This window comes from Mustela putorius, unplaced genomic scaffold, assembly GCF_011764305.1.
Source record: "Mustela putorius furo isolate JIRA1106 unplaced genomic scaffold, ASM1176430v1.1 tig00003898_pilon_pilon_pilon, whole genome shotgun sequence".
NCBI lineage: Eukaryota > Metazoa > Chordata > Mammalia > Carnivora > Mustelidae > Mustela > Mustela putorius.
The window spans coordinates 3989147-4014541 of NW_025422047.1; the positions used below are offsets into that span (position 1 = coordinate 3989147).

Genomic DNA, 25395 nt, shown 5'->3' on the forward strand with positions numbered 1-25395 from the left:
TTATTTTGAGTATTTTCAATTACCCAAAAAAAGGTAGCATATGACAGCCTGAATTAATGATATTTATAATAAAGACATAAAAATGCAGAAGGGACAAAGAAGCATTTTTATATCTCTGCTTCAGGTTTGTTAAGAAAGTTCATTTATTCTGACATAGCCGTGCATGCATAAGAAAGATATGTGTGGCTGCATTAGTAATTTTTACACATTTTTAAGAAAGAAAAGCAATTATATTGCTGTCTTGTTAATGAAACACTGTACAAGTAATAGTATTTGTTCTTCCTATAGATGAAGATCAGCTCCGTGCAAAGGGTTATGACAAAACACCAGACTTTATTTTACAAGTTCCAGTTGGTAAGTTCTTAAACTCTCTTATGCATTTGTTTATAGTAAAAGGGGATGTCTTTTCTCCATAGGTTAATTTTTTTTTACTTTTTGTTAATATTAGCAAATGTTTCCAGAGTAGATTAGCTTTAAATGGGTGAAATTATTGGAAAAGATTGTTTTAGAATGGTAGAAAATAATAGAGTCAGAGGAAATCTCTGCCTTAAAAATGTTTACCTATAATTTGAGAAGTAAACATGTCTTCGGAAAACATTTTGGGTGCCATTGTTAGGTCATTTCTCTAAATCCTGAATCTTTAAACATGGTTCCTCTGAAAAGCCAGGCTGGCTCACTTGGGTTTGCTTTCACAGAACTTGTCCACTTACAGAGGCAGTGCCAGAACAGGAGGGGGATTTTTTGAAAATGATGATGAAAATGAAAGGGATGTGATTATAGCATAAATGGTCTTTGTAGAAACGTATTGTGTTTTTTATAATTTCTTCCATCGACGACAGCAAGGGTCGAGCCTCTGCTCATTAATGTGAAGCACAGAGAGGCCTAGATAGAGCTTAGTATTTCCAATCTTCCCTTCTCTTTCCTCTGTATTAGTAATGCTTTGTCCCTTAGCCGTAGAAGGGCACATAATTCACTGGATTGAAAGCAAAGCCTCATTTGGTGATGAATGTAGCCACCAGGCCTACCTGCATGACCAGTTCTGGAGCTACTGGAATAGGTAAGGTCCCATTCTTTTTCTCTTAAGATAAACAATACACAGCTGAAATCTCATTAGAAAAAATATTTTGTTTAGCTGGTAAAAATGCTAGTAGCCTTTGTTTCTGGTGAATACCGAGACTTGATTAATGTATTCATTTCAGATAATTTAAACTTCTCTGCTTTCATAATGTGGATTCATTTTTTAAAACTAAAAATCTCTGCATACGGTCAAAATTAGTATATACTCTCTCTCATTTTCCATTTTACAGCGATAATACTGGTAGCGCTCAAAATAGGAATAATAAGGTGGAGTGCCTGTTATGATACTGACACTAACTTTTTATTGTTTGGCTGTGAAGTTTATGCTTACTCTCAGACCTTTAAAAAGATCATATCGTCAGCTGAGGGAAGTATCCAAATGATATCAAAGATCAAAACGATTTGCCTTCCAATAGAAAAACAGTTTACCTACCAACTTCGGTCAACAGTCCTAAAGGCATGGAAATCTCATCAATTAAGGGAAAAGGTTGAAGGGGAGGATGCTTTATTATCAAATTCCCACCATGTGCCTGGGCTTTCATATTCTCTCAGCTAATCCTCACAAGGAAGTTACCTTTCCCCCCCATTTTAAAGATAATTGATTCTCAGAAAGAAAATAAGGTGCCATACAGTTAGTCTGCATGCATTTGTATTTCTCGCTCCCAAACTCTGCACTTTCCCTTGCATTTCTAGTACAACTGTTGAAATTTTGGCTTTTTTCTATTATTGAAGTGCCACATTTCACACCATGCACTTTTTCCCCTTAGGATAGGAGGTAGGGCAAGGGGCAACCTTTCTAGGTTAACTGTGTTCCTCAGTCACTGGCCAACAGTAAGAATACAGTAGTAAGATGACACTGGCCCAGATCATTAAGCAAGGAGACAGTAGCATCTGTGCACAATAGTCTTATCCTGCAGAAAAACAAAACAGAACAAAACAAAACAGAACAAAAAGACAAAAACAAAACAAACAAACAAAAAAAACAGTGACAGGCTACAGAATTTGGTATTATATTGTTACTCAGCTTTACAAAAGGCCAGCAGACCTCGTCCGTAGCAGCTGTGCTAAACTAAGCCCACTTTTTGCCATGGTAACAATGATCATGACAAAATGCTGAATGTAATGGCTTTCTTGATTTTCTTGTGTAATTGTGCGTAGCATCCGAGCTTTACTTTACAGGGATGGAGGAGAAAAGTGCAAAATGTTTTAGAAATCAATGCTGCTTCAGCGTTCCCTATCTTTTATTCAGCCATTATTCAAATTAGCAGTAATGTGGCAAATTGAATTTTAGATTTTTAGCAATTTTGTGAGTTTGAAATAGTAAAGAAAGCATCATCTTTGATGATATAGGGAAAGCAATGACAAGAAAATCAAATTGTGTAAGTTTAGGTTGCTAAAGCAGTTTTAATTCTACTAATAAACGAAACCATTATGCACGGAGACAGTGCCCCCACTCTGGTACTGGTCAAGCCTTTTATAAGGAACAATTACAAATGGAATTCTAAAGAGTAGAGCTTACTTGAAAATTCTAAAATCACGGTATTTTTTTTTTCCTAAAACAACCGTACTATTTATGGAGTACTTGCTATATGCTTAGCCCTCACTATTTTAGAGGCTGAATACTCTGGTCAGTCATGGGACCCCTACGCATTATTGACCCAGCCGGAGGGAGACTTAGCAAGGGATAATTTAATACAGTTTCCTTTGGACTGAATTCTAGATTATTTTGTTGTGTGCTACTTTTTCTAATGTGTTTACTTACGTGACTATTGGTTTACATTCCCTAACCATGTTCTTTGAATATGTACCAGACCTTGCACATGATTCATTCAGGGTATATTGTGCAATAAGGGAAAGTCAGCCTGGATTTTGAATGTTCCAGCTCATCCAAGGAAGAAATACTCTACACAGAATTCAGTAGTTTTACCAAATGTCTGCAGACAGGCCAAGAAATGGAAGTAGTGGTGATATTCAAAATGGCACATGGAGGCATTTACTTGGAGATTAAATTTTGATTATAATAGTGATATGGACTTACCAACGATAGTACATTTTGACAGGAGAACTTAGCCTACTTATGAATGTATGGTATCCTACTCTTCATATTTTGCCTCAACACAACTCACAAAGTAGTTGCCAAAATTATTCAGACTGGAGGAACTCCTCTCTCCCACCTGTAGGTAGCCATTCAAGGAAGCTGTTGGCTGGTTGGCATTTGGGCTAATTACTTTATTTGTGTGATAAGCTTCTAGTTGTCATAAATACTGTTATCAAATTGTCATACTATTTTTAGATTAAATGCTGGATTTTACAATTAAGACTGTTCAATTAATATTTGTAGAATCATGACCTTATAAAAACCCATTTTCTCACATAAGTAACTACAGAGCCCTTAATTTTAGTTTAATGTTTCTACAACAGTTTCCTTTTTTTCTTACTCTTCCTTTCAGCATCTTTGACAAAGTTGATCAGACCCTACATCTTTATTAAAACATCTTTTCTTGAATTCTGAGAGATACTCTTCGGGTTGCTTCCTGCCATCCTAGCAGCATACTCAGTTTGCTTTGCTGGCTTTTCCTCCTCCCGGGTCTACACTGGAGCTGAGTCCTGGAACTCAGTGCTCAGCCCACTTCCCTTTGCTATCCACTTTCACTTGCAGGGGTCTCTTTTGGAGATTTCATTGGAGACTATGGTTTTTATGCCATCTCTATAATAATAACTCCTAATTTTTGCTGTCAGCCCTAATATTTCCGCTGAGTACAAATTTGTTTATACAACAGTCCATTCAGTACCTCCTCTTGGATATCCAATAGGTATCTGAGACCTAAAATGTCTAACACTAAACCCTTGATTTTCCTCCCCAGGCTTGGGGCTCCCCCAGTTCCTCCCAACCTCATCTAACAGTGCCACCATTTGCCCAAATACTCGACCCAAAAACCCAAACCTATCACCAACCTACAAGAAAGTCCTTTCAGCTCCATCTTTGTCATAACTCAGATCATGCCTCAGTATCCCCTTCTTCGCTGCCATCACCTCACTGTCTGTCATCATCTCTTAAACTGTTGCTGTAGCTCCCGAACTGATCTCCAGACATTAACCTTTACACTCCTGTGGTCTGTTTTTCATACCCTGGCCAGAGTGACTCTTAGGAAATACAAATCAGATTATGTCACTTCCTGCTCAAAACCCCTCAGTGACTTCCCATCATAATTCAAATAAAATCCAAACTCTTTCCCATGATATTCAGAGCCGTGCATGATCTGGCTGTCCTCTACCCCTACTTGTCTGCACACTTGTCTCTTCCCTTCCTCCCTGCCCCTTCGACTAAGGCTCCCTCTCTCTCTTATACTTCTGTAGCCACACTGGTTTTCTGGGCCTTCCTTAAATCTACACTGCTTATTTCTACTTCAGAACTCTTACTCTGGCTAATTCTTCTACTTGGAGTTTTCTTCATTTGGGTCTCCATATGGTGAGCTTCTCATATCATTCAGATGTCTACTCAAATTTCCCTCCTCAGGGATACCTTCCATGACCACCCAGTCTAAATGGCCTCACCTCAGTCATCTCTCCCTCCTCACTGGGTTGGACTTTTCTTCATAATATTTATCCCTATCCGAGTGAAAGAATAAACACTGATATAAGCAACAATTTGTTTGAATACAAGTCTCTATTAAAGAGCTTTATGTTGCTATTGTTAATTACTATATGCAGTATGCCCCTCAGTCCTTTGTAATCAAAGTATCAAGAATTTTCCCTGGATTAATTAACCTCAGAACAATTTACATTTTGCAATGCCATCACCTTCCCTGAAGTCAAAGTCTTTGAGTACAGAACAGTAAGCTGCCTTTCCAGTGTGCAAGTCCCTATCCTGGGTATGAACTTTGATCAAGGAGTGCCTCAGATCTCCACAGTCTCTATTTATGTGGAGTTAAAGGAAATAAAGAGTACTTCTGAGAAGCAGCACTTGGACCATAACATAGCCCCAAATTATATAAGGCTCTATATATGATTGTAAAGAAAAAACTTACATATTTAGATATATATGTATTTATATATCCTATATTTACATAGAGCTATAAATACAAATGGTATAGAAACCATATTTCCTTGTACAATCAACACCCCAGAAGCCTTCTCATTCGACTTCTTTAACCAAAATGTGAATTCTTTGACAATTTGATCTATATTAGTAAGTATATTTTCATATCTGAGGGTGACAGAAAAAGAAAAAAGTAATTCTATAATCTGAGGCCAAGTTTCATACATGGGTTCTGTACGTACATGTGGCCTTTGAGAGAAGTAGGAGCAGACACGCTGTGCTCACTCACTTCCAGTAATATTAAGTGACCCTAAAGAGCAAAACTCCACAAGCAGCTAGGCAGCATGCGCATAGTGCCCAACAACTACTGGTCACAAATGTGGATATCTCAGCTGCACATTCAGCCCTGCCAGCTGCCATTCTGGACACACACTGGCCTCCGTGAGAAGCTGAAGGGCAGTTTGTAGATACATCTCTTTACTTCGCTCAGAGAGGATCGACACTGACTGCCAAGCACAAGGCCAAGTTCGGTTTCAACGTGATTTCCTGTTTTAGTGATCCTTGAAACAAGGGAGGGAATCTCTCCTGTTCTCTCCTGTTCTTGCCACTTTCCGGTCCCATGACCAGGAACAACTTACTTTATCTCCCCAGATCTTTGTTTTCTCCCATAAAATGGTGTCAGTCATACCTTCTTGACCACATGGTCATGAAGATTAGTTATTTAAAACACGTAAAGCTCTTTCAAAGTGCCTGGCAGTCAACAAATATTAGTTCCCCTGTGTCTCTTTCTTCTGTATATCCCTGTTTGATGGAATTTAGAGGTCTTCTGAGTAGACATTTTTATCTACCTTCTTGGCCAGATAAACTCCTCCTGGACTACTCAGCTTGGCTGACATCCCTTTGGGAAACCTTCCTGCATTCCAAGCTTGAGTTTGATACCCACTCCTGTGTTCTGCTAGTAATTTCATAACATGTGTCAAATATTGTAATTTCTTATTTACTTGTCACCTTCCTCCAGTTAATACTGAGTTTCATCTTATCTACATGTTATATCTATCATCAAATGCCCAAAAGCTGGTAAAATACCTGGCTGGTGGAGGGGCTAGTAGGTGATCAGTTCTAAGGTCCCTGCTCCATGGAGTGTAGCCTAGATAGGGATTGGGGGAATATACAGCAAGTGGGATGTCCCCTTGGTCTTGCAAAATCCTCACCCCATGGGTTAGGATACAACCCAAAGGGTCCAGAGCAGAATCCTCTATAGTTTTGGGCCAGGCCATGAGTCTCTCTTGAATCGTTCTAAATAGCAGAATCAAAGGAAGCAAATACATGTATCTTCCAAAGTCATTTTTTGTACTGGTGTTAGGATCTGAGGGGAAATGAGCACCAGAGGAAATATGGTCTTGATCACATTTATGTATCACTGAAAAGATTAAGAGCTGAGCTCCATATGTCAGAATTTTGAACCTTTGGCTCCAGAGAGTCTACTCTCCTAGAGGCAATGCTAAGCTAATTCCTTCTGCCACAAGAATTGATTTGACTTAAGTTCTTACCTCTAAGTATATTTTAAAGATTGGTTATTTACTCAATGGTTTAGCAATTGCTTTCTCTGGTCTGTGCTGCCTTGAGAGGTGAGGCATTTAGAATGGGGCTGCCTACTAGTTAGAGTCAAGGAAGGTATTTTTTTCAGAGGATGGCCAAAGTTTTTCCTGTATTAAGATACTTCCTGGAAGCCTGCAATTAGCCAAATCACAGATTTCTAGTTATTTCAGTCCTGTTAAAAACAAGGCTGATCACATCTGTCTTAAGTTGGAGTATGTGCCTCAGCATAGAAGCTCTTGCAAACCTTCAATTACAACAGCCTCAGAAGGCTCTGCTCCGGTATACTAACAAGTAGTCATCAGCAACAACAAGAGACAGATTGACTAATAATTAGCAAATGCACTGGAGAGGACTTCTCTAAAGGTAAAATATAATAATTTACTTTTCCATCTCTTAGAGTGGAGGTGGTTTTGAGATATTGATGTTCCGTTGTTCCAGACAAATATTTGACACTGTTATTAGCTGGAATAACCTCGAAATATTTGAAAAGGATGAAGGAACTGTCTGCTGTGTCTGTAGTACTTTTATAAGAATGATTTTTCGGGGTGCTTGGGTGGCTCAGGAGGTAGGGCTCTGCCTTCAGCTCGGGTCACGATCTTAGGGTCCTGGGATCGAGTCCTACATCAGGCTCTCTGCTCAGTGGGGAGCCTGCTTCCCTACCCCTCCCTCTGTCTGCCTGTCTGCCTGCTTGAGATCTCTGTCAGATAAATAGATTTTTTAAAAAAAGAATGAATTCTTACAACATTTTTTTTCTGCATTTGCAATGTGAAATGCAAGAATTTTCCCAACCAAGGAACTCATATTGACTGCTGTTGTTAATTATTTTCCATGTTGACTTTAAATCCAGAACTGAATAAGGAATAGAAATGTTCCTTATGTTAAGTGATATTTGCAATAAAGAGACAGTTGTTAAATAACTGGAATGGGTTGAAGGACTAAAGAGAAAGCAAATAGACATACAAAGAAATATTAATGAATTGTAGTTTCTCAGAATGATATCTGATTAGTCTTCAGGCATGCACAAAATTTGGGAGAGTGGGGGGAATAGAGAGTGTATTGACCAGTTTTCCAAAATCAGGGGATCAAAGAATTGTTGAAAGGATGACTCTTCTGCTGACCCACCCACTTCTGCTGGTGATAGAATTAATGGGTCCCATATGCTTCAGAAAAGTTGCCTCACACCAAACTAACAAGCAAATGCTTGGGCAATGATTCTGAAGATGGAAACACAGCCATGATGATCATACAGAGAGAGTGAGGGAAGAATAATAGAGATTCTGCCAATAGGAAGTGACCCAGGAACATGGATAGAGTTAGGAGCCCAAGAATACAGAATCCATTTCTGAGACTCATTCTAGAATACTGGAGATCATATTGAAACTGATGCGAAAATGGCACGGGGGCGTAGGTCAGTGATTCTCAAACTTCACCATGTATTGAAAGCACATGAGGGGCATTTTAAAAATACTAATGTGGGTCTTTTCCCTGGGGAACTGATTTAATTGATGTTGGGTAGAGCCTGGACCTTGGGAGTTTTTTTTTTTTTTTTGAAAACCTTAGGTGATCATGCCAAATCTACATGCAGTACTGATGTCAACTTCTTTACCTAGCCTTGGCTAGGTATTTGCCCAACAGCACCTTGTGTTTGTAGCCTTTCTGTTTTCAAACAGAGCGTTGATGAGAGGATTAAAGCCTTATTAAGGAATAAAAATTCAGATCAGCAAGCATTATGACAGGTGGTAGAGACCCACCCTCTGTTATGGAGAGGGCTGATAGTAAAGCCTGACGCCATAAATTGCAGGGATGGGACCTGAACCTAGATTTCCCTCTGAATTCACACCTGTATGCCTTCTGTCCCACCAGGCAGTTGCATGTCAGCCCAGCCGTGGTGAGAAATCTGTTTTAAGCGGCTACTTTACTCTGTTAATGGGTTTACGGAGCGGATCTAAAATCTCTCCAGCACATGTGGTTTAGATATTTACCTCCATAAAGTTAGCGAAAAATGGGCCAGCTATTCCTTCTTGCTTTCTCAAGAGCTCTTATTCTATGTTCAAAATATGTATCTGTAGGATTATTATAAAAGCCTGTCATATATTCCAGTATACCCAGAATATAATAACCCCTGAATTGTTGGATTTGAAATCCATAGAATTAGAGAAGTCTTTTGTATATGGCTCGCATTCACAAATTCTGACTGAACTGTGTGAAGATTGGTCTGAATTCAGAAGAGAACTGGACCTGGAACATTTGTTAAGAAATGTTTAATTTTAAATGGAGTTCTTTTTTTTTTTTTTTTTTTTTAATTTCTGAATTGCAGTTGGTTGCACATAAAAAGCAAGTCTATTTTAATAAATAATAGTTTTAAAAATAGCCTTATTGAGGTGTAATTGACATAATAAACTGCATATACTTAAAGTATACAATTTGACAAGTTTTGACACATGTTTATATAAACTTAAAAAATTATCATATTGATATTGATATTGAACATACATTCCTACCACCCCTAAAGTTCTTGGGCCTCCTTAGAGACCTTCCTCTCAGTCTCTTCACCCAGGCAACCATTAATTGGCTTTCTTCACTATAGATTCAGGAATCATAAAGCATGTACTTTATGGAATGGAATCATAAAGCATGTACTTTGGCTTGCTCTTTATTTTTTGTATTGTTTTGTTATGCATTTGGTTTTTTGTTTGTTTTTTGCTTTAGCTATACTATTATTTGTTTATCTGTTCACCTACTAATTGACATTTAGGTTGTTTCTAGTTCTTGCTATTAGCAATAAAGCTCCTTTAAATAGTTATGTAAAAATATGGTTTCATTTCTCTTAGCCAAATACTTCGGAATGAAATGGTTGGGATGTAACAATAAATGTATGTTGACCTTTCTGCAAAATGATTAAACCGTTTACCAAAGTGGCTATACCATTTTACATTCCCACCAGCAGTTTGATAATTTCAGGTGTTCCCCACCACCTGGTATGTTCTGTCTTTTTAACTTTAGGCTATCTAAGAGTTGTATAGTAGTGTCTCGGTGTGATTTTAATTTCCATTTCTATAATGACAAGTGGCATTGAGAATCTTTTTACATGCTTGTTTGCTACCTCTCTTCTTTGGAGAAGTGACTGTTCAAGTCTTTGGCTCATTTTTTGAGTTCTTTCCATATTGTGTTTTGGAAGTTTTAAAAAAAAAATATTCCGGGGGCGCCTGGGTGGCTCAGTGGGTTAAGCCGCTGCCTTCGGCTCAGGTCATGATCTCAGGGTCCTGGGATCGAGCCCCGCATCGGGCTCTCTGCTCCTCAGGGAGCCTGCTTCCCTCTCTCTCTCTGCCTGCCTCTCTGCCTACTTGTGATCTCTGTGTGTCAAATAAATAAATAAAATCTTTAAAAAAAAAAATTCCGGATAGAAGTCTTTTATCAGGGGCACTTGGGTGGCTCAGTGGGTTAAAGCCTCTGCCTTCGGCTCAGGTCATGATCCTGGAGTCCTGGGATCGAGCCCTGCATCGGGCTCTCTGCTCAGTGGGGAGCCTGCTTCCCCCTCTCTCTCTCCCTGCCTCTTTGCCTACTTGTGATCTCTGTCTGTCAAATAAATAAATAAAATCCTAAAAAGAAAAAAATTTTAAAAAAAAAGAAGTCTTTTATCAGACATGTGATCAAATGTGAAATATTGTCTCCTAGTCTGTTGCTTGTCTTTTCATTCTCTGAACAATTTAATTTTAATAAAGTGTAATTTACCTAGTTTTCTTTTATGGATTATGCCTTTGATGTCACATCTAGGAAATCTTAAAGATTAAAAGATCTAAAGAAATCGCAGAGGCACCTGGCTGGCTTAGTGAGTGAAAGATGTGACTCTTGATCTTGGGGTTGTGAGTTCAAGCTCCATGTTGGGTGTAGAAATTACTTAAAATTGAAAAGAATCTTTTAAAAAAATCATAAAGATTCCCCCTTTTTTCCTATAAAATTTATTTTAGGGTACCTGGTTGGCTCAGTCAGTTAAGGGTCTGCCTTCAGCTCAGGTCATGATCCCAAGGTCCTAGATAGAGTCCCGTATCAGGCTACCTCCTCAGCAGGGAGTCGTCTTCTTCCCCCTCCCTCTGCTCCTCCTGCTTGTGTGCTCTCGCTCTCTCTTTGTCAAATAAATAAGTAAAATCTTAAAAAAAAAAAAAAAAGATTTATTTTAGATTTACATTTAGGTCTAGCATCTATTTGCAGTTAATTTTTATATATGGCATGATATGTGGATCAAAGCTCATTTTCTAGCAAAATATGCAGTTGTTTCAGAACCATTTGTTGTAAAGACAACTAAATAGCCTTTGCACACTTGTCAAAAATCAATTGATCATTTACGTGTAGGCCTTTTTCAGAATTCTCTATTTTGTTCCATTGATCAATTTGTCTATATCAGTTCTCTACTATCTTGATCACTATAGCTATATTTTTGGAAACTATATAAATTCTCGAACTTTTTATTTTTCTTTTTCAAAGTGGTTTTTGTCTGTGCTAGGCCCTTTGCATTACTATATAAATTTTAGAATCATCTTATATAAATTCACCCCAAAAAAGTCTATTGGGATTTTGATAGGGATTACATTGAATTTGTAGGTCAATTTGATAATAATTGATATCTTAACAATATTGAGTCTTCTGACCCGTGATCACAGTATCTCTCCATTTATTTAGGTCTTTTAATATTTGTCATAAAAATGCCCTGTAGGTTTCAGTGTACAAATCTCTCACATTTTCATTAGATTGATCCCTATGTGTTTTATATTGCTTGATTCTTTTAGAAGTGACAGTCTTGGGGGTGCCTGGGTGGCTCAGTCCGTTAAGCATCTGACTCTTGGTTTTAGCTGAGATCATGATCTCAGGGCTGTGAGATCAAGCCCCACATTGGGCTTCATACTGTGTGGAGCCTGCTTAAGATTCTCTCTCTCCCTCTGCCCCTTGCCCCTACTCATGCACAACATGTGTGTGCGCTCTAAATAAATAAATAAATAAATAAATAAGAAGTGATAGTTTTTGTTTTAATCTCCAATTGTTCGTTGTTACTACAGAGGAATACAGTTGATTTTTTATGTTGATTTACACCCTATAACTCTGTAAAACTCATTTTAATACTTTACTCTTTTGGTAGATGCCATAGGATTTTCTGTGTAGACATCCATATCACTTGTAAATAAAGACAGTTTCACTTTTTTTTTTTTTTTTCAATTTGGATGCCTTTTTTTTTTCTTTCTTAACTGCACTGGCTAGAATCTCCTATACAAGGGTATAAATAGTGGTGAACAACATACATCGCCTTCCTGGGGGGAAAAGCATCCAATCTTTCACGTTAAAAATAACAGTAGCTGGGGCGCCTTGGTGGCTCAGTGGGTTAAGCCGCTGCCTTCGGCTCGGGTCATGGTCGCAGGGTCCTGGGATCGAGCCCCGCGTCGGGCTCTCTGCTCAGCCGGGAGCCTGCTTCCTTCTCTCTCTCTGCCTGCCTCCCTGCCTGCTTCTGATCTCTCTTCTGTCAAATAAATAAATAAAATCTTTTAAAAAAAAATAAAATAACATTAGCTATCAGTTTTTGTAGATGTTCTATATCAGGTCAAGGAAACTCCTTACCATTCCTAGCTTGCTGAGAGATTTTTATCAAAAATGGATGTTGGATTTTGTCAAGTGCTTTTCTGTGTCAATTAAGATGGTCAAATGGGCAGTATCTTTTTTTTATTATTAATAGGTTAAAATGGTGAATTATAGTGATCAAGTCCTGAATATTACACCAACCTTGCATTCCTGGATAAATTCCACTTGGTCATGAAAAAGTATCTTTTTTATATTTCATTGGATTTGATTTGTTGAAGATGTGTTAAGAACTTTTTCTTTTACATTTATGAGTGATACTCATCTGTGGTTTATTTTTCCTGCTAAGTCTTTGTCTGGTATTAGAGTAATGCTGGCTCATAGTATGAGTTAGGAGGTTTCCCCTCCTATTCAATTTTCTGGAAAAGTTTGTGCAGATTTGTTTATATTTCTTTCTTAACTGTTAGGTAGAATTTTCTAGTCAAACATCTGTGCCTATTTTTGTTGTTGTTGGAAGGTTTTTAACTAGAAAATTGACTTGTTTAATAGATGTAAGGATGATTCAGGTTGGTTTTTGTTTTTGTTTTGGGGGTTTCTTTGTGGACTTTAGTACTTTGTATCTTTCAAAAAATTTGTTCATCTAAATTGAGAGATGTATTGAGATAAGCGTCCTCAGAATATCCCCTTTTTCTTCTAATAGCAGTAGAATATGTCTGTAGTGATGTCAACTTTTTCATTCCTGATATTGATAACTGTAGCTTCTCACCAGATCAGTCAGCCTGCCTGGAGGTTTATCAGTTTTATGGTCTTCTGAAAGAACCAATTTTTAGTTGTATTGATTGTTGCTATTTTTCTTTCTTTTCTTTCATTGATTTCGAATGTAATCTGTATATTTTTTCCTTTTGTTTAGTTTCACTTTCACTTTCTCTTCTTTTTCTAGTTTTCTAAGGGAGAAGCCTGAAGTTATAGATTTAAAACCATTCTGTTTTTCTGAGATAGGTAATTTAGTGCTGTAAATTTACCTCAAAGAACTATAGTGGCTGTATTCCACAAAATTTTGTATGTAGGGTTTTCATATTTATTTTGTTCCAAATACTTTCTAATTTTTCTTTTCATTTCTTCATTAATTCACAGACCATGTAGATGTATTTAGGGCATTTTGTCCCCAAATATTTGAAAATTTTCACATTGTCTTCTTATTATTCATTTCTAATTTAATTCCATTGAGGTCAGAAACAAATTTGCATCCTTTAAAAATTTATTTAGATTTCTTTTATGGCCTAGACTACAGCTATCTTGGTAAGTGTTCCATGTGCACTTGAAAAGAAAGTTTGTTCTGCTATTATAAGTAGACTATGCTATAATTGGCAATTCGGTCAAATTGATCAATTAATGTTCAAGTCATACATGTACTGATCAATATTCTGTCATATACTCAAGGAAGACCTACAGATACTCTTTGGAATTCTCTCTCTAGGCAGCTTTCTTCTGGTATTCTGTCCTACAGATTCTGACTGCCTGGTCTTCCCATCCTTCCAACTCTTTTTCTTCAAATCAGAGAGACCCACTGAGCCTCACCTAGGTTCTTCGTCTTCACACTGCAGCCTGAAAATTCTCTCCAAGAAGTGAGTTGGGGGCTGGCCTTTTTTTTTCCTATCACTCAGAGATCATTGTTCCTCATTGCTCTCATCATCTGTCATCATCTATTCCATTTGTTTATTTATTTCCAGCAGGAGGATAAATCCAGTCCCTGTTACCCTTCTGTTGCCACTTGGCTCCAAGTAGATGTCTCTCAATTATGGTTTTTAACACATAGTTCAACACATCATAAACAATTTGTCTTATTCAGTGTAAACCTTATAAGTGTATTTGCTATTTAAGTTATAGATTTCATTGTTACTATACACAAATTTTCTTAAGCATCAACTATGAATAGAATATGCGAGAGGATTGTGTACATCTTCAGGTTTCTTCCTTTTGATCTCTCTCTCTCTCTGTCTCTCTCTCTGTCTCTAGGTCTCTTTCTCCCAGGATCCTTACAGTTGCAATAGGAATTTCAGTTACTATGTTTTGCCCAGCATAGGGAAAGGCTTTGGTATGGTCAAGGCCAAAGATTGGATAATAAGCGTATGGTTGTTAGAAGGCAGCTTTCTTCAGTCATCTTTCATTAGCATTGACCAAGGGCTTCTGCTACCACTTGGACTGATATAAATCTGGCTATGTTTTGGTGAGACAGAGCCTTGTTCATGGAATTTATGCCTTTTCTCTGCCTCTACATTTTAGAGACATGTTTTCTCATTTCTGAGCATCTTGTGGTATTTGGTATCATTCAAGAATCTCTTGGGTTGGGTGACTTACAGATGATGAGGCTGCATTGCCCTAGTTTGCCCTTGCTCATTCTCCTCTCACATGTGTAGAGTATGGAAAATGAGCCATGAATACAATTTGCATGTCTCATACTCTTCTTCTCATAAAGCAAAAACCTGTGTGGACACATAACAATAATGGTAAACTTCCTTTCCTTCTCATTTCTAATTGACCCTGAAAGTCATGCTCTCATAAAAACTAAACCCCTACTATGAATTCCATTTATGCACTTATTCCATTTAGCACAAGCAAATTAGATTCTCTTCTGTTTTCTTGTTCTCTCCTTTATATTCTTAGTCTACTTATGATTTATGTATTCCATTCTCTTGTTTCACTCTCTTTCCTACCTGAATCGCTAACATCAAGATGTTTTACCATTTTGTTCATCCTTATTTTCTTACAGGGATTCTGCCAGCAAGGTTAACAATCCTGTTAACCCCTTCCTACTTCTCCTTATATTTTCCTCTTTGCCATTTTCTTCCCTTTATCACTGGCAGCTTTGCTAACCACCACCACCTACACATTTTAAATTTAGTCCTATAGCATCCCTGATAGCTCATTCCAAGTGATCATAAATTCAAAATTAATGCAAAATTCCTTTATTTAGCAAAAAGAGGTTTTTTTAATTCATAAAGCTCATCAACTTATGTAGATGTGAGTCTATCATAGTCATCCCAGACAGCTTCAGCTATAACACTTGCAGAGTGTTCTATATTAATTATAAAGTGGTAAAAGTGAAGTCAAATGGTTGTGAGCGTAGGTCAGGTGTAAAACCATATTGACTCGGCACTAGACCAAAATTTTGATCAGCTCCAGCTGCCTTTCATTATTTTAATGTAAAATGAATATCTTTCCTACTACATATTCCTAATGCAACATGTTCTAGCAAAATGGTCCATCAGTAGTAGCATAGATATATGATTAAGTTCAGTAGAAATGTATTGAATTCCTTGATGTAGGGATAGCATATTATGCATTCAGAGCATGCAAAGATAAGCAAATTTTCATCTTGCATTCAAAGAGTTTAATTCAATCTAATTGGGAAACAAAACATGTACATGGATGACAAAAATAGCTAGCACTGAGCACCAGCCAGTGCTTAAGCACTGGCTTAAGCACTTCTGTGTACCATCCTCTGATCCACATAAGAATCCTATGAGGTAGATGCTGGTATTTTATCCCCATTTCACATGAGAAAGGTGAGGCGTAAAGAGTTTAAGTGCCCAGATCACGGTCATAGAGCCAGAAAGCAAGGGGAGATTTTTTGATAGGAAAGTAGCATAGGGGCACCTGGGTGGCTCAGTGGGTTAAGCCGCTGCCTTTGGCTCAGGTCATAGGACCTAACTCCTTCGAAGATGGATGTTCTGGGAGCCTGCTTCCCTCTCTCTCTCTCTCTGCCTGCCTCTCCCATCTACTTGTGATTTCTCTCTGTCAAATAAATAAATAAAATCTTTAAAAAAAAAAAAAAAGAAAGTAGCATAATTAGGACCTAACTTTAAGATGGATGTTCTGGTAACGTTGCTTCGAGCAGACAGAAGCCAGAAGTTGGGGATAGAAAGAAAATTGCTCACACCGTTGTCTGTATTGAAATAATCCATCAATTCCCAATTCATAACAGTGGGTGGGAATGGAAGAAGATTATACAGAATTACAGAGAAGACAAAGAGAATTTACAGAATTTGTGAAGGAACTAAATGTGGTTGTGTTGGGACGTGTGGTACACTGACAACTTTAAGGTGTTGATATTGGTGATGCAGAGAGAATAATTATGCTGTTAAAGAACTGAGAGTGGAAAATAATGCAGGTTAGTGATAACGTCAGTTGTGATGTTTAGAGATTTCCAAAGGCCACTGGGTTATAGAATAGGAGTTTGAGTGATGGCTCAGAGATAGGTAGGATTCAGGGATCATCCACAGTAAATAAGCAAAGTGGGTCTTCACGGAGGAGTGTAGAGAAATGCCCCTTTTTATGAACAGAGAGAGAAAGAAACCAACTAATTTGAGAGAACTGATTAACAATAAGTTACTGTTAGAGTGAATTACTGTTAGAGTGAATAAAATTGTTTCTACATTTATTGACTCTCAACCATCATCTCTTGCATTTAGCCATTGTACAGTAATCTTAGTCTAGTTGTATTGAATCTGATTATGGGGAGTATTGATGGTTAACCTGACATCACTTTCCATCATGAGTTATATGGATTTAGAAAGTTGTACCAAAATGTAAAAACCTAGGGCTTTTAACAATCACATTTGAAAGAAGACTTTTGGGAGTTGCATTTGCCAAGGAGCTTGGAAAACCATTCATGCATACCCTCTGTCCAGAGCTCCATCGGCAGCCCAAAAGTAAAGAACTGAAAGGTCATTCTCCTTCCCGCGGTGTGATGTTTGTTGACGTACTCTGACACACCGGTACAACCCTGAAAGGATCTGACCTTCCTGTGGTACTGAGGGACCCAGGTTCAGTCAGGGTACCTGACACTCACTGCATTGCTCTTCCTGCCTTTCTCCTCCTTTGCAGATGAACACCAAATGCTGCCTTCAACACAGAAATATTTAAAAATTTAAGTAAACATAAATGATTGCTTTTTAAGTTTCTCTAGTCCTTTTTTTTTCTCCAATGACCATCAAGCCAAAAATCTTTGTGGGAGCTATTAATGCTTTTAATTAAAAGAAATTAAATTCATCTTTCAGAATGATACATGTGAGTGGAAATTGTTAATCCTCGAAATAGAAAAATGAAACAAATGAGGAAGTCTTTATGCTGTAATATATTTTGCAGTCTTTCTTTATCTTTGTGATAGAAACAATTTATTGGAGTTTGGATGTTTGAGGATTACCTCCAAAGTGCAAAATTAATGTACATGAAAGTAAATCTTAGGGAGCTTTTGAAGTAGTCATCTTATAGGTAATATCATGTGTTAAGACGTTGAAGAGTTAGGTGAAGACCAGAGAGTTGTCAAGAGAATTTTCTGTCTTGTATAAATATGTTCTGTGTTAGATTTATCTACTGTGAAGTGGAACTTTGACTAGTAATCCATATTATTTCCTAATGCCCTATTACAGTGGTGTGGGGATGAGGATGAAAGAAAAAATGTTTACCATTCATGAATTTCTAAAATAGAGAAAGTAGTAAGCTAAATGCTTTTCATCAAGAGTAGCGATTTAGAAAGATTTTCTTGCCCTCTCCACAACTAGTAAATATAAAATAAGTCTGACAATATTCTCCTAGCATTTAAACTGCACTCTGCAAATTGTGGAAGGTTTTATGTATTTGTCATAATATTGGAAAAAAAGGAATATTCCGGTATTTTCTTCAAATTGTTTCCAAATGTGATAGCTGTCTGCTTAAAGAAATTAAGGTACACTTGTCCAAAGTAAATATTTTAGTGACGTAACCTAAAATCAGGATTGAATTTTTGCAGTAGTTAGTTGTTTAACTATTCACCTATTTTGCACAGTACCTGAACTCTCCAGTAGCACCCTGGACATCACTATATGTCTTTGTTTGAATTATTTCTCTATTTTCTCTACCCTTTTGGATGTTGTTCTGTCACTGGAAACCAATGCCCAGTACTGACAAAGTATGTTTAGCTCCTTTCTAGGATTCCACAAGCTTCAGCTCCAATTTCCTGGTATTCCTGATTCAGATTAGATCTCTAAGTTTGTGTGCTATGAGGACTGACAGCCCCTGATCCTGCTCTGCCTGCCCAGGGCCTGGTCACATACACGCCATACTCGAAAGCGGGGCCACCTCCACAGGCCCGACCTTTCAGGATTTTATGTAATTATTCATTGACACCTATATCTGACATTGTGGATGTACATCTCATTGTGGAGTCTTTATCTACATAGGAATAGTTGAAAACCTCTTTTTCCTTAACTATTACATAGATTAATCCTACTTAACAATGACAGGTTTTCCTGCTGAAACTCAAGTAGCCAAATCCTTTTCTCTTTTCTAACCATTCTCCAAGTAACATTTTAACCCCTGATCCAGCATGCAGATCCACACATGTGCACACACACACACATGCACACACATGCACCACTCTCACTATTGCTTGAGTACACAGCAAATTCACTTGAGATAACAGGGAAAGGGTTAAGTTTTGACAGTCTTTTTACTGGGCTTATTAGTGACTTAATCTCTACATACTTCTTTCCTCCAAATTCACCCTTAGGTACATACACAGGCATAAATTAATCCAGTTTCTTCTAATATTATGGCATTCTATATGCATCTTTTCCCCCAGAAAGTACACTACAAAGTTCTGTTGTTTTGCCAGGTTCCTGGCCTTCTTTTTATACATTCTTAGTAAAATTTCTTGCACTGTGGTAAGAAAAAATATATATATGCTATCAATTATTTTAAAAAGCAATAATTCATTATAGTTGATCATAAATGTCAGGAAGCAAAGACCCAGCTGAAGCATTTTGTCACTAATCATGCTGTTTTTCTTCTAATTAGTTAATTTACATTTTACAAATTAAGGGTAAAATTCAGACAGAAGATAACATCATAGCTTTAACTGACCTATATTTGTATCTGCCAAATTTAAGTTAATTAGAAATGTAGATGCTGTTTGTTTTATCTGTCAGAAAAGCTCATCTTTTTTCTTAAAAAAAAAAAAAAAGTAGACACACTTTTTTTCCCCCTCAGCATTTATCATCTAAATAATAGTCTTGCCAAGATGGCAGCCTCATAATAAACTCTTTTCAGTGGAGTGATGGGTAATGAAGCTTGCTTGTGAAGGCAGCGAAAAATGTTGTCTGGCCAAATGCATGAATATGATGGCTAGAGAATCAGTGGACTTTCTCAGTCATCAATCTTTTTAGTAGCCTCTTATACATCTGAATATTTTGATAGATGATCTAATAATTGAGTTATCTATCTTTCTAACTATCAGAGTTGCATAAAAATTATTCTCACATGCTACTGAATATTAAATATATTAGGCATTCAGTAAATTTTTCATAAAAGGGCCAAAAGGTGAAAGATTTTTGTTATTCTATAAATATCTCTTAATATATTGAGTGTTACGCTCTCTGAAATAGTCAACCCTTAATTCCCTCTGTGAGAAGCCAGTACAAACTTAAAAAGGTGGACATCCCCATTATAAGTAGGGCATATAATAGTTACTGCAGCTGGCAAAAAGTCAACCCTGATGAACATATGGATGCAACTCAGTCATACGAAATGGTGGATGCGGCTCAGTTGTGTAAAATGGAATGACTGTCCTTGCTGGCCTAATATCAGTGGCACATTTAATGTGGCATAGGATTTCTAGACAAAGAAGCACAAGTGATGTAGGTGTACAGTGACCATGTGATTTTGATGTGCCCATCATTTTGAGAGGAAGATGGTCCTACCAGAAGGGGAGACTTCTGCCTACCTAGCATTTCAGCTGGTGGCAGCAAACTACTCAGTCATTCTCTTAATGCAAAAGTAGTTCTTCCCCCAGTGTGGCTTTATATTGTGTTGCGTTGTTTGTCATACATTAGTCTACTAAAAGTTGATCAACAAGGGTGTTTCACTGGGATTAAAAAGCAGCCAAGGAAAATGGGCAGGAAACAGATCTTCTACCAAGGAGGCTTTCCCCACCCCTAACCCTACTATCCACATCTTCAAGGTGACCTAGCCTTGATGACTTCCCAGGAACCACATTAAAATCGTTCTGCCCTGGAAGAGCAGACATCTGTTTGCAAGTCTAAAGGGTTACCAATCCTGTGCATCTTGAAAGGCACTCAAATGAGCAGGGCCTTGTAAATTGGATTTCTATTAGCTAGTCCTGATGGTAGCTCTTCATCAGTGGAATGGGAAGAAGTGCTATCAATAGCTCCAGCTGTAAGTATCTTTTTGTTGTTGTTGTAATGACATACTTATTTTTGGTCTGCCTCATCCAAAATGGTGAAACATGCTAAAATCACCAGAATTGTGTTTAAGGTTTTATTTAAGTAAACCTCAAAATATGGACATGGGCAATTTTTACATACTTTCGAATTGAAGAGCGTTTGAAACAGCAGAGACATAATGGTTAGAAACAAATATGGCGAAAACATCTTAAACTTGCTGTCTTTAGGGCTCCTCACATTGATCTCAGCTCACAGTTGTGCTATTTATAAAAGTTTGGGATGCTAGACTTTCTTTCTCTTCATTTCCTGGATTCAAAATAACAATTGAGAAGGATAAAACCAATTGTGGAAATCCTCTATGGGTTACCTCTGAGGAATTATTCCTCGCTTGTTGTTTGATCTTTCTTTGGTTTCAGGAATTTTGCTTTTGTATTTTGAGGTTGGGGGAAAAAAGATAGATTTTATTGTAGAAGCTACAGCTGGAAATTTTAAACTCTTAGATATCTATTTAAAATTATATATTTAAAACTATTTGAAATAGGCATATTGGGGAAGTTTTAGGGGAGGGAATAGTCTTTTCTTAATCAAAGTAGCAAACATCTGTGTTCTTTCTAGTCTGTCTTTTGATTAGCATGGCCTCATCGATCACTGGTCTTTGATATGAACACCAAGAAGTCATGTCCTTTTGTTTTAAATGATAAATATGCCTTTGTCATGAATACTCATAGGCAACCCAGGATTTACATCTGAATTGTCAAAGTGTAACTGCCCAAGCTCCTGTGATGAGTGACATTATTAGTGAAATAAAGAAGTTTTTAATTTGTCATGGATAGGCCTTAGATGGTGACATTATGAGACTATGTGGGTTTGGATGCTAGAAAAGTTGTCCTTCCCCCACTATTTTCTAAGATTTGTCATTTATCAACAAGAGGCAATCTGCCACAGGAGGCTGTCTGTGAACATTTTTACTTTAGTGCCATTAATGTGTCTCTGTAGGTTTTATTATTTAGGCTTGATGGCTGGTAGTTCTTATCAAAACTAATACTATTTGAAGTAGCAGGCTTCTGGTGGTCAAACAACCAGTATAAGGATTTGTTCTGTCTGGCTATTATTGCCAGAGACAGTATTTTTTTAAACTTTAGCTTTATTTCAAGGTCTGTGTCAAATATATTTTCTAAACAAGTTTCTTTGATATCTTCGTCTGAACAAACCTACATCTACTCAAATGTATGTGCTATTTATATAAGAACATTGATACCGCATGGTATCTGCCTTCACAGTCTTATGTTAGTCATCAGACCCTCAGAAGGTCAAGTTTGACTGTTGTATTTGACTCTTGTACTCAGAAATTAGGACCATTAAAATTAAAAATACTATGAAGTATTGATCTCTCTCGTCTGCACTGTGAAAGATTTCAACTTATGTGTATTTGCCTTATTTGTTTCTCTATTATTAATAGGCAAATATTTTGATATTCTAAAGTTTCATCTTGTGATACATCTTTAGAAGGTTTCATGTTGGTAATAAGTTGTTATAACTTATATGTGAAAGGCATCCCATGGAGATCTGGTATTTTAACAATAGCTTAAGCAGAAATTGCATTACCTTTTACATGCTTTGTCTTTATAATTGCAACACAGTTTTAAAGATAAGAAGAATAAGAGTTTTCATTTTTTTTTCTTTTTCAAATAAATTGATCTCTTGAATTCTCCAAAACAACCTTTAGCTTAGAATATTGACATTTGCAGGAGAGTGAAACTATATATTTTAGTTTGATTTATTATCTCTCCACAAAATTCATTTTTAAAATGGTTTCATTATTATACAGCCCCACTTAAATCCTGTCTTATTTGTAGTCATATTTCTCACCCCATGAATATATTAATCTTGGGTTTTCTTTGTTTTGACTGAGTCAGAACTGAAGTGTAGCAGTTATTTTTTGGAAAATATTTTTTGTGATGAATCACTTAATTCTACTCCTGAAACTAATATTACAATATATGTTAACTAACTAGAATTTAAATAAAAACTTGAAACATGAAAAAATATATGTATCTTTTGATTGCCAAAAAAAATTTTTGAGATAAAAAATGTATTTGGTTAGAAATTAACCCTTATCACCCAGGGATTTTCTGTATCTTTTTCTGTCCTTAGTATCTTCTAGGTCACCTATTTCATGAAAAATGAAGTCTTACTGGTGTTTGTTTCCCAACAGAAAACAATTGCTTAGGGACTCTAAAGCCTAACCCCTCACTTTAATTGAGATTTTTGTACTGTAATGTAAGTGTCTGAGTTTTTGAGACCCTAAGGCTTTCACCCAACTTGAAGACAATGATGCCAGTGAGCTTCTGTCCAGAGTTAATCAGCTGCAGAATTTGTAAACTGCACATGTGTCAAAGTTGAAAATGTTAGCACTCTAATAGAAGCTTGAAAAGGTTAGATCTGATAAAAGCCGTCAGCAGTTAAAGAAAGTGATTTATGGGAATGTAATGACACAAAATGCCTCATTTATCACTCATCTATAGATAGGTTAAGGTTCCTATGTCATACTTTTAAAAACTTGACCACTAAGAATTGTCAAAATAGGTACTTAATTGCCCTTCATTCTTTTCCTTTTGAATTTATTTCATTTGAGTTTGGTAATTTTATCTACGATCACTTTACTGTCGTTCACTTCATATGGTTCCATTTAAAGTCATTCATATTTTGGATTTTCAAAAACTGTACATCACTGATCTTTTTGAAGTTTTATTAGCTAAAGCTGTTGCAAGGAAAGACTAAGTCAATCTTATATATGTTAATTTACTTTTTTGTTTAGTACGAATACCGTGGAGATATATCAAAGTTTCATTTTCTCTTTTTGAATACTGGTAATTTTCATTAGCATTTTATAGTCCTCTAAATTTTCGATATATCTCTCCTTAAAAAGTACAACATTAGATTTTAAAAGACAGAGCCATCAATTGGTTTACCATCCTAGTAACTCAACTTAATATTTAAGTTCCACACAAATTAAATTAAATGAAAACCTGCCTGTCTGGTTAAATGATCCTTTAAAGTTGAGGGGAGGAGGACAGCTAAAAACAAAAGTTAAGAGACATGCCAGCTTGTATTTCTTTCTTAGATTGATTTAAAAATAATTATTTTTTTATACAGTCGAAGTATTTGAAAGGTTGAAATTGCTAGACATTTATTTGCTTATTTAATGTCATTTAGTTTATGCATAAATATGTTAATACCGTTAAATAAAAACTATTGTAGAAACTGCCAATATATCAGAGTAATGTTATAAAACACCCATTTTATGCAGGATTATTACAGTTTCAGACTCTTTAATATGAAGGGTAGAATTGTTTAATGGCTTTTTGAAAATTATTCAGATCATTAAATAGGCCTAAATGTCTCAGGGTTTCCCCCCCCTGTGCCTTCCTATAGCCAAAAATTAATTTGAAAATTTTGACAGGTTTCACTTTCTCAGGCACGTATTGTACTTTCTTCAGCAGAGATGTCCCAGGTTTAATTTAAAAAGAAGTCAGAGCAGTTTCTTCAACAAGGCAAAGTCATGAAAATAAATGGGGAAAGGAGAAACTGCCCTAGGAAAGAGAAACTTGAGACATCATAGCCAGATGCAGTTGACCTTGTTGTACCTTGATTCCATCAAATGGACTATTTAAAAAAAAAAGGGGGGGGTTAGACAGTCACTGAAACTTGAATATAGATTGGTGTGTATTCTTAACACCAAGAAATGACTGTTAATTTTGTTAGGCATGACAGAGCCATTATTTTTATGTTAAGAAAATGTCCATTTTTTTTCCCAAAGAGATACATATGAGAACATGTAGGGATGTAGTGATTTAAGAACCTGGTATTTCTTTTACATTTCAGCAAAATAAATACATAAAGTGAGAGAGAAATTTAAAAGGGAGATATAAGACTGCAAGATGGTTATTTAGTGAGGGAGCCGGTTCTCTTTTTTTTATACGTTGCAAAATTTTTACAGTAAAAACCTAAAAAGTCTGGGAGATTCTTAGATCAATCTTGTCCAAAAGTATTATACAATTATAACATCTTATATTTTCTAATATTTTCTTGCTGCCAGTCTTAATTTTAAAATCATATGGTGTAATCTAAAAATGTTTTTTTAAAAAAACAGTTTTTAAAGTTTATCAAAAAAAAAACTCATCTCGTTGGCTAAGATCAAATACAATTACAATATTTTAACACCCATTAGCAAACCTGGTATCTTCTAATATAGTAAAGGGCTAAGAAATTCTGCACAATGATTCAAAATATGACAGAAGTATTAGCATACTTCTTTGTGGTCTGAAAAGTGTGTAGTTCCTAAATGGCATCACAAACCATTTTTGTTTGTTTGTTTTAAAAGGACTATAATAAATATATAATTTCCATTCCCTATTCCTCCTGACAAACAAATATTAAAACACTTATAACTCTTATATATTAAGCTTTGTTTTTTATCGTTATTTACAAAAACATTTTTCTTGAGTTGCAAATACAGTTTACCAATTTAAGGAATATCAAATTAAGTGTATGTCTTTCTAGATGCATCTTTGTTCAGAAAAAAAATATGTTTACAGTTAAGTTAAAATCTTAATTTCTTCTATGATTTTAAAAGTCTGTTTGCTTGGTTATCTTTAGACTTGTAGGCAGTATTTTTATTTTTAAACAACAAGAAAACAAACCCCAAAGATCTCCAAATTCCTAAAAATATACATTGATTTGAAGAAAATGTGTTCTTAATATGAATTTATCATTTACTCCATTTGTATTAAGGGATAGTTAACCAAATATAGTGTATTTTTCTATTTTTATAGATCAGTTACATTTATTAAGGCAACACAGGAAGCCCTATTTCAACTGAATCTTCCAGAGATT

At 36.3% G+C, this 25395-nt stretch overlaps 1 protein-coding gene across 6 annotated transcripts in view; it reads left to right on the forward strand.

Moving 5' to 3' along the window:
- CDIN1 (CDAN1 interacting nuclease 1) overlaps positions 1-25395 on the forward strand; it is a 204765-nt gene that overhangs the window by 105424 nt on the left and 73946 nt on the right. For 3 of the 6 annotated variants that reach the window (XM_045067652.1, XM_045067651.1, XM_045067650.1), the window contains 2 exons: positions 289-354; positions 934-1057. In XM_045067652.1, coding sequence (XP_044923587.1) covers positions 289-354; positions 934-1057 — 190 coding nt within the window. The remainder of the gene's footprint in view (positions 1-288; positions 355-933; positions 1058-25395) is intronic. The other 3 variants (XM_045067653.1, XM_013055394.2, XM_004751054.3) reach the window with 1 other exon arrangement.